This window comes from Coregonus lavaretus (genome assembly GCF_964263955.1).
Source record: "Coregonus lavaretus genome assembly, chromosome: 3".
NCBI classification, from domain to species: Eukaryota; Metazoa; Chordata; class Actinopteri; order Salmoniformes; family Salmonidae; genus Coregonus; species Coregonus lavaretus.
In genome coordinates this window covers 39,379,987-39,388,577 of record NC_139990.1, presented here as the reverse complement: position 1 = coordinate 39,388,577, position 8,591 = coordinate 39,379,987, and the positions used below count along the sequence as shown (strand labels likewise).

Below are 8,591 nucleotides of genomic sequence, written 5' to 3'. Positions count from 1 at the left end.
AATGTGCATGTGCCACTTGAATTTCAGCGTATGTAGTATGAGCAACACTAATGGGGAAAAAGTCGGTGGTTGTATTCGATAAAAGTTTTTGTTGAAAGTATCAATTTCAGCACCCCGCGGAAGGACCGCAGTTGTACAGGACAAACATAGGTACAGGTAAGCGTTTTCAGAATGGACATTTTTACAAGAATCGACTGATGGTGACTCGATGTTGTCGCTAGCAAATCTCGCGACCAGTCATCAAAAGTAAACTCCGCCTCGACGTAAGAGACCGGTGGTGAGCGTTCCTCAGCTAGGGTTCGGCTTGATGAGGGCTGCGGGATTCAGCAGAAGACATTCCTGCCTATTTGTACGAGATTTAGATGATCTACCATAGTTTGTTTTCAGATCATTTGAAGAAGGTTCGTTCCTGGAGTCTAGCAGCGTGGCAAATCAATGTGAAGACAGGTAAATTAGCTACTAGCAAACGTTGGCTCTCTAGGTAAGCTAACGTTAGCTACCTCGCATTTTCAGCTAGCCAGCCTGGTAGTGAGATGGCTAACTAATTAACTAGCTACAGCCAGTATTATTTGTTTACACGATTAGCTACCAGCTGTTAGTTAATATTAGCTGATATGTAGTTAAATGACAATGGTAAATGGCAAGCTGTCTGTTTACATAGCTATCTAACGCGTTAGCTACGCTAGTCAAGGATCCGCAAAGCGCAAACTATGTCACACATAACTAGCCAGGTAGTTAAAAACATTAACGTAGCTTGCAAAGCAGCTGGCGTGTAACGTTAGCTACTGGCGCACTAGTGGCTAGTTCGCCTTTCCAGCAAACTGTCGCATCTTTTAGCAGTATGATGGTTAAATGTGGGTGGGAGAGTCGTGGGACATTCTGCACAGGCCAGCCAGCTACAATGTGTTGCGGCAGTGATGCCCTTGCTCTGGTTTTTCACCATCACCTCCAGTGATTTAGTCACAGGTGTGTGTGTGCGCAGCTAATGCGGTATGTTGGTATAAAGAAGTTGTCTTATTAGGTAACTAGCAGGCACGATATTTCGTCAGAAAATGACACAGAACTCCGGATGTCCTGGTGTGGTCTGTCCTCAGGTTATCCTCAGGTCGAATTTTGTCATTGGCATCACAGTGAGGGGTAATGCTCAGACAGCTCAGCAGTACTTCAGTTCACATAGAGCCTTGATAGTACTGAGTCAGCACGTACGTCCCAAATGGCATCCTATTCCCAATGTAGTGCACTATTTTTGACCAGAGTCCACAGAGCTCTGGACAAAAGTAGTGCACTATATAGGGAATGAGGTGCCATTTGGGATGTGGACAAACACTGCTCTGCTGCATACAGTATTTTGCCATGTGGTGATTGCGTGCTCTGGACGCATGAGTGGATATCTGACACACAGAACAACCTATTTCTGTTCTCATGGATCGCTTGTTTTGTTTTCTGGAAGATTTTCCGTGTAGGCTAATGTTTCCAATATTTACACTACCAGAAAATTAGGCTAGTGGTTGGATTGACATTAGGTACTGTAGATAGTGCATGTACAGTGCCTTCAGAAAGTATTCACACCCCTTGACTTTTTCCACATTTTGTTGTTACAGCCTGAATTTAAAATGGATTAAATTGAGATGTTGTGGCACTGGCATACACACATAATGGCAGTCGAATTCTGTTTTTTAAAAGCTGAAATGTCTTGAGTCAGTTTTCAACCCCTTTGTTATGACAAGCCTAAATAAGTTCAGGAGTAAAAATGTACTTAACAAGTCACATAAGTTGCATGGACTCACTTTGTGTTCAATAGTAGTGTTTAACATGCTTTTTGAATGACTTCCTCATCTCTGTACCCCACACATGCAATTATCTGTAAGGTCCCTCAGTCAAGCAGTGAATTTCAATCACTGATTCAACCACAAAGACCAGGGAGGTTTTCCAATGCCTTGCAAAGAAGGGCACGTATTGGTAGATGGGTAAAAAAACAAAAAACAGACATTAAATATCCCTTTGAGCATGGTGAAGTTATTAATTACACTTTGGATGGTGTATCAATACACCCATCCACTACAAAGATACAGGCGTCCTTCCTAACTCAGTTGCCGGAGAGGAAGGAAACCGCTCAGGGATTTCACCATGAGACCAATAGTGACTTTAAAACAGTTACTGAGTTTAATGGCTGTGATAGGAGAAAACTGAGGATGGATCAACGACATTGTATTTACTCCACAATACCAACCTAATTGACAGAGTGAAAAGAAGGAAGCCTGTACGGAATAAAACATCTTCCAAAACATGCATCCTGTTTACAACAAGGCACTAAAGTAATACTGCAAAAAATGTGGCAAAGCAATTCACTTTTTGTCCTGAATACAAAGTGTTGTTTTTGGGGCAAATCCAATATGACACATTACTGAGTACCACACTCCATATTTTCAAGCATAGTACCGTAGTGGCTGCATTATGTTATGGGTATGCTTGTCATCGACAAGGACTAGGGAGTTTTTTTTTATAGAATAAATAGAAATGGAATGGAGCTAAGCACAGGCAAAATCCTAGAGGAAAACTTAGTTCAATCTGCTTTCTAACAGACACTGGGTGACAAATTCACCTTTCAGCAGGACATTAACCTAAAACACAAGGCCAAATATACACTGGAGTTGCTTACCACGACATCATTGAATGTTCCTGAGTGGCCTAGTTACAGTTTTGACTTAAATTGGCTTGAAAATCTATGGCAAGACTTGAAAATGGCTGTCTAGCAATGATCAACAACCAACTTGACAGAACTTTAAGAATTTAAAAAAGAATGTGCAAGTATTGTACAATCCAGGTGTGCAAAGCTCTTAGAGACTTACCCAGAAAGACTCACAGCTGTAATCGCTGCCAAAGGGGATTCTAACATGTATTGACTCAGGGGGGTGAATACGTATGTAAATGAGATATTTCATTATCAATAAATGTGCAAAAATTTGTAAGAACATGTTTTGACTTTGTCATTATGGGATACTGTGTGTGTAGATGGGTGAAAAATAATGTTATCCATTTTGAATTCAGGCTGTAACGTAACAAAATGTGGAATAAGTCAAGGGGGTATGAATACTTTTTGAAGGCACTGTATGCAGCTAACAAAGCCGCATACAGTATCTCTATTCAATCTTTACTGAAATATACAGTGTTACAGTATTCAATCTCTACTGAAATGTACAGCGTTACAGTATACCATGTTCTATCTCTACTGAAATGTACTGTTACAGTATACAGTAGTCTAGCTCTACTTAAATGTACAGCGTTACAGTATACAGTAGTCTAGCTCTACTGAAATGTACAGCGTTACAGTATACAGTAGTCTATCTCTACTGAAATATACAGCGTTACAGTTATCTCTACTGAAATATACAGCGTTACAGTATACACTATTCTATCTCTACTGAAACCTTGCTCCTGTATGTTTACTGAATGTGCCACCATTTGCTCACAGTCGTACCTCTTCTTCTTCTTCTTCCCTTTCTGCCCACAGCATGCGGTGACGGTGAGGCAGCCCCAGCCTGAGTCTGTAAGATGAAGAGCCCGGTGCACAGGTGTGTTTGTGTGACTGCAGGGCCTGAGTGCATGTGGGTCTTTCTAGAAACTAGTGTACCAGTGAGGATTTCCTACACTGGACAACTTGTTACAGCTGTTGATCAGTCATTGATAATAATCTGCCAATTGTTTTCATGTCGTTACATTAAGATATAAGTGGGAATCATAGCTATATTCAATAAAATGAATGAGTTGGTTAACCCTTTATCATGGTTGTTGTCTTGATGGATTTGTCCAAAATTGTATGACATAAAACATTACTTTTCTGTCCTTGCATTTATGGCAGTGCAAGTTGTTGTTATAACATATATTAAGTATTAATCAGTTAAATTAGACATTGAACTTGAACCCTGTAAGAATCCTGGATCTAGCTGTTGGACTTTTTTTTTTTGTATAGTGATCTCAGAAATGCGGTGTAAATAAGTAACATTTAGTGTCTCCTTGTGTTACGGGGTGAAAACAGTTTTCATGGGCACACAAATCCAAAATTATGTATGCGATTGCAAAATCGAATGCTTCTAACCGAAAGAGTCACCTTACCTTCATACTTAAAACCTAAATCGATACTGTCATTAAGTTGGTTCTTCAATAATTATGCATAGTACTTGTTACTGGTTAGTTATGCCTGATATTTTCACACGTCATCTGATCCAGGAAGGAATTTTCCGAATGTCCAGTCAAGTGATGAATAGCTGTTGTGATAGCACATGCGATGCAACAACAGCCCAAGTGTTGGAAAAAAAGGTGTTCATGAGGAATGTGAAGAATATTTGGTGTCTCATTCGTTACACCGGTGAAGAGTTGTGCCTGGATCCACATTAGATCTAATATCCCTAGTGAATTAATCATCTGTTGTCTGCTTGATTTAGAGCAGGGTCTCGTTAGATTTAACAGAGAAAGCGTTAAGGTAATGAGTTCATGTTTTCATATGTTTTTGTGCCTCGGATTGGACACAGTCTACTGTGCGCAATTGTGTAGGATAGACTATTGTGCAACACCCAACACTATTCCTATGAATTATTCTGGATATTCACATGACATAGCCTAGTGAGCTTCTTCACAATATGATCTGGTAATGAAATAACATGAAATACATTTTGGTTTCCATGTTACACCTGCAATTTTAAACAATACTAGGGGCTTGAAGTAGCCTACTTCAACTTGGAGCTCAGAAATTCGATTTATGGAATAGGCCTTGCCTTTAAAATCAGACATTTCCTCAATTTTGTGCTTGAAAAGTCCTTGTAATTATTGTAGCCAATTTTATAAGCTGATTTCATTTTTGATCAGTTTTTGTGTGAGATGTGGCCACTTTGTTTCCCACCGCTTCAATGGAAGGGTGTTGCGGTAAAACCATGTGGTTATTATAAGGACCACAACATCTGTTGGCTTCAGCTTGGCTTTCCATACAAATCTTTCCATTTAAAAAAGGAACCCGTTTTTTTGGTCACTTTCTAATGGTTAAAAACAGCGATGGTGAGATTCAAATGGTGAGATTAATGGTACCGCTATTCATGGCTTTATTATGTGTGGCTGCGTCGGCCACACAGACTACAGAAAAATCACCATGCAGCCAGTCTATTTAGTCAGGCATTGTCCACCTTATTCTCACTTAAATTATAAAATATTAACACAAAACAATTCATTATTCTTAGTGGTAATGGCCAACTTAAAAAAAAATCTATATTAGGCCCTATATGTACAATTATGTAAGTTATACAATTGTATAACATTGAGGTCCTTGAAAATTACAATGAAGTGCTTTAAGAAGTCCTTGAATTTGACTTGCTGATGTCTGTATGAACCCTGCTTAAAGGATGTATAGTCCTAGAGCTATGTTGTTGTGTATGTGGAGTTATGGGATGATTAGCATATGAACTTTTATTCCTCTAAGTACACATGTGGAACTGCAATAAAACCCTTTTTATTTTAGTTTCAAACCATTTAGACATTTTAATCCCAAGGCCACACATTGGCCCCATTACTTCTAGAAAGACCCATCTATTTGGTACAGCAGAAGACATTTCCATCTGGTATGAGTTAATAACATGTTCTTCTTCAGGTGTAGGGACGTGGAGAGGCAGGCTCCCTGCCTGCAGACTGAGCAGCAGTGTGTCCCTGTCTCCCAGCACACCTCCAGCAGCATGTGGTTTATCAGGTAGTTATATTTACATTTTAGCAGATGCTCTTATCCAGAGCGATTTATAGTAGTGAGTACATACTTTTTCATACTGGTCCCCCGTGGGACTCAAACCCACAACCCTGGTGTTGCAAGCGGCTTGCTCTACCAACTGAGCCACACGGGAACCAAAGGTGTCCATGTGGTTCGAACGCGCAATGTTTTGGGTTGCTAGACCTTCGCGTTAGCATGCATTGAATGGGTAGAAAAATCTGTTAGGGGTTGCACAATTCTGGTAACTTTCCCAAAATTGCCAAGTTTTCCAGAAATCCCGGTTGGAGGATTCCTGAATTTCCTGCTTATTTCAACCTAATTCCAGGAATCTTCCAGAAAACCTGGGAATTTTGGCTATTTAAAAAATATATATACAGTGGTGTTTGCCCCCTTCCTATATAAAAAGTGTTTGCCCCCTTCCTGATTTCTTATTTGTTTGCATGTTTGTCACACTTAAATGTTTCAGATCATCAAACAAAAAGATAACACAAGTAAACACAAAATGCAGTTTTGAAATGAAGGTTGTTATTATTAAGGGAAAACGAAATCCAAACCCACATGGAACATAGGATTCAGGTCAGGAATTTGACTAGGCCACTCCAAAATCTTACATTTTACATTTACATTTTAGTCATTTAGCAGACGCTCCTATCCAGAGCGACTTACAGTTAGTGAATACATATAATTTTTTTATACTGGCCCCCCGTGGGAATCGAACCCACAACCCTGGCGTTGCAAACGCCATGCTCTATCAACTGAGCTACATCCCTGCCGGCCATTCCCTACCCTGGACGACGCTGGGCCAATTGTGCGCCGCCCATGAGTCTCCCGGTCGCGGCCGGCTGCGACAGAGCCTGGATTCGAACCAGGATCTCTAGTGGCACAGTTAGCACTGCGATGCAGTGCCGTAGACCACTGCGCCACTCAGGAGTGGCGCAGTGGTTCATCTGTTGGTGTTCTATCTTCATTTTGTTTTTCTTCAGCCATTCAGAGGTGGACTTGCTGATGTGTTTTGGATCATTGTCCTGCTGCAGAACCCAAGTTCGCTTCAGCTTGAGGTCACGAACAAATGGCCGGACATTCTCCTTCAGAATTTTTTGGTAGACAGCCAAATTCATGGTTCCATTTATCACAGCAAGTCTTCCAGGTCCTGAAGCAGCAAAACAAGCCCAGACCATCACACTACCACCACCATATTTTACTGTTGGTATGATGTTCTTTTTCTGAAATGCGGTGTTACTTTTACGCCAGATGTAATGGGACACACACCTTCCAAAAAGGTGTATTTTCCCAAAGGTCTTGGGGATCATCAAGATGTTTTCTGGCAAAAATGAGACGAGCCTTAATGTTATTTTTGCTCAGCGGTGGTTTTCGTCTTGGAACTCTGCCATGCAGGCCATTTTTGCCCAGTCTCTTTCTTATGGTGGAGTCATGAACACTGACCTTAACTGAGGCAAGTGAGGCCTGCAGCTCTTTGGATGTTGTTGTGGGGTCTTTTGTGACCTCTTGGATGAGTCGTCGCTGCGCTCTTGGGGTAATTTTGGTCGGCCGGCCACTCCTGGGAAGGTTCACCACTGTTCCATGTTTTTGCCATTTGTGGATAACGGCTCTCACTGTGGTTCGCTGGAGTCCCAAAGCTTTAGAAATGGTTTTATAACATTTTCCAGACTGATGGATCTCAATTACTTTCTTTCTCATTTGTTCCTGAATTTCTTTGGATCTCGGCATGATGTCTAGATTTTGAGGATCTTTTGGTCTACTTCACTTTGTCAGGCAGGTCCTATTTAAGATATTCCTTGATTGAGAACAGGTGTGGCAGTAATCAGGCCTGGGTGTGGCTAGAGGAATTGAACTCAGGTGTGATAAACCACAGTTGAGTTGTGTTATAACAGGGGGGGGCAAACACTTTTTCACACAGGGCCATGTGGGTTTGGATTTTGTTTTTCCTTAATAATAATAACAACCTTCATTTCAAAACTGCATTTTGTGTTTACTTGTGTTATCTTTGACTAATATTTAAATTAGTTTGATGATCTGAAACATTTAAGTGTGACAAACATGCAAACAAATAACAAATCAGCAAGGGGGCAAACACTTTTTCACACCACTGTATATCATTTTTCAACCCTAAGCCTTTGTAATGGGAGGTCATGGTAGATCACTGGATTACTGACCTGGTCTAGTCTAGGTGATTGTGTATAGACCTACACTGTCTGTATTTTCCAGTTGTATTGAATGTGAAGTGCCTTTTGAAGTGCTCAGTGCACAGAACATCTTGCCCAGGCTGTCTATTCTATCTGCCCACCTAGTGATAACGAGCACCACAGTGGAAATGAGTCAGCTGACTTCATTAAAGATAATTAAGTATGTATTTGAATGTATGCATTTTTTAAAACTCAAATAGCTGAGGCAACACTGTGTTTTTGAAATGTGTCTTAATACAATTATTTCATCCATTCATTCAGGGACGCGTGTGGCATCGTGTGTGGGTTCATCACTTGGATGTTGGTGTTCTATGCTGAATTTGTAGTGCTCTTCGTCATGCTGTTGCCTTCTAAAAACCTGACCTATAGCTTAGTCAACGGGACTGTGTTCAATACTCTGGCCTTCCTGGCTCTCGCCTCTCACTTCAGGGCCATGTGCACCGACCCTGTGAGTTGAAACTGAACACACTTTACACTGCTCTGACTGTACACTTTACACACGGCACAGCTCCCTAAACTTAGACTCGGGGCTCTGTAAACTTAGACTCGGGGCTCTGTAAACTTAGACTCGGGGCTCTGTAAACTTAGACTCGGGGCTCTGTAAACTTAGACTCGGGGCTCTGTAAACTTAGACTCGGGGC

At 41.1% G+C, this 8,591-nt stretch overlaps 1 protein-coding gene across 2 annotated transcripts in view; it reads left to right on the top strand.

Moving 5' to 3' along the window:
* Positions 1-282: 282 nt before the first annotated feature.
* The window catches only part of LOC311126360 (palmitoyltransferase ZDHHC3-A-like), a 29,135-nt gene continuing 20,826 nt past the window's right edge, over positions 283-8,591 (top strand). For both annotated transcript variants that reach the window (XM_084158510.1, XM_084158511.1), the window contains exons 1-4: positions 283-447; positions 3,512-3,572; positions 5,636-5,731; positions 8,212-8,398. In XM_084158510.1, the coding sequence (XP_084014636.1) occupies positions 3,553-3,572; positions 5,636-5,731; positions 8,212-8,398 (303 nt within the window). In that variant the 5' untranslated portion in view covers positions 283-447; positions 3,512-3,552. The remainder of the gene's footprint in view (positions 448-3,511; positions 3,573-5,635; positions 5,732-8,211; positions 8,399-8,591) is intronic.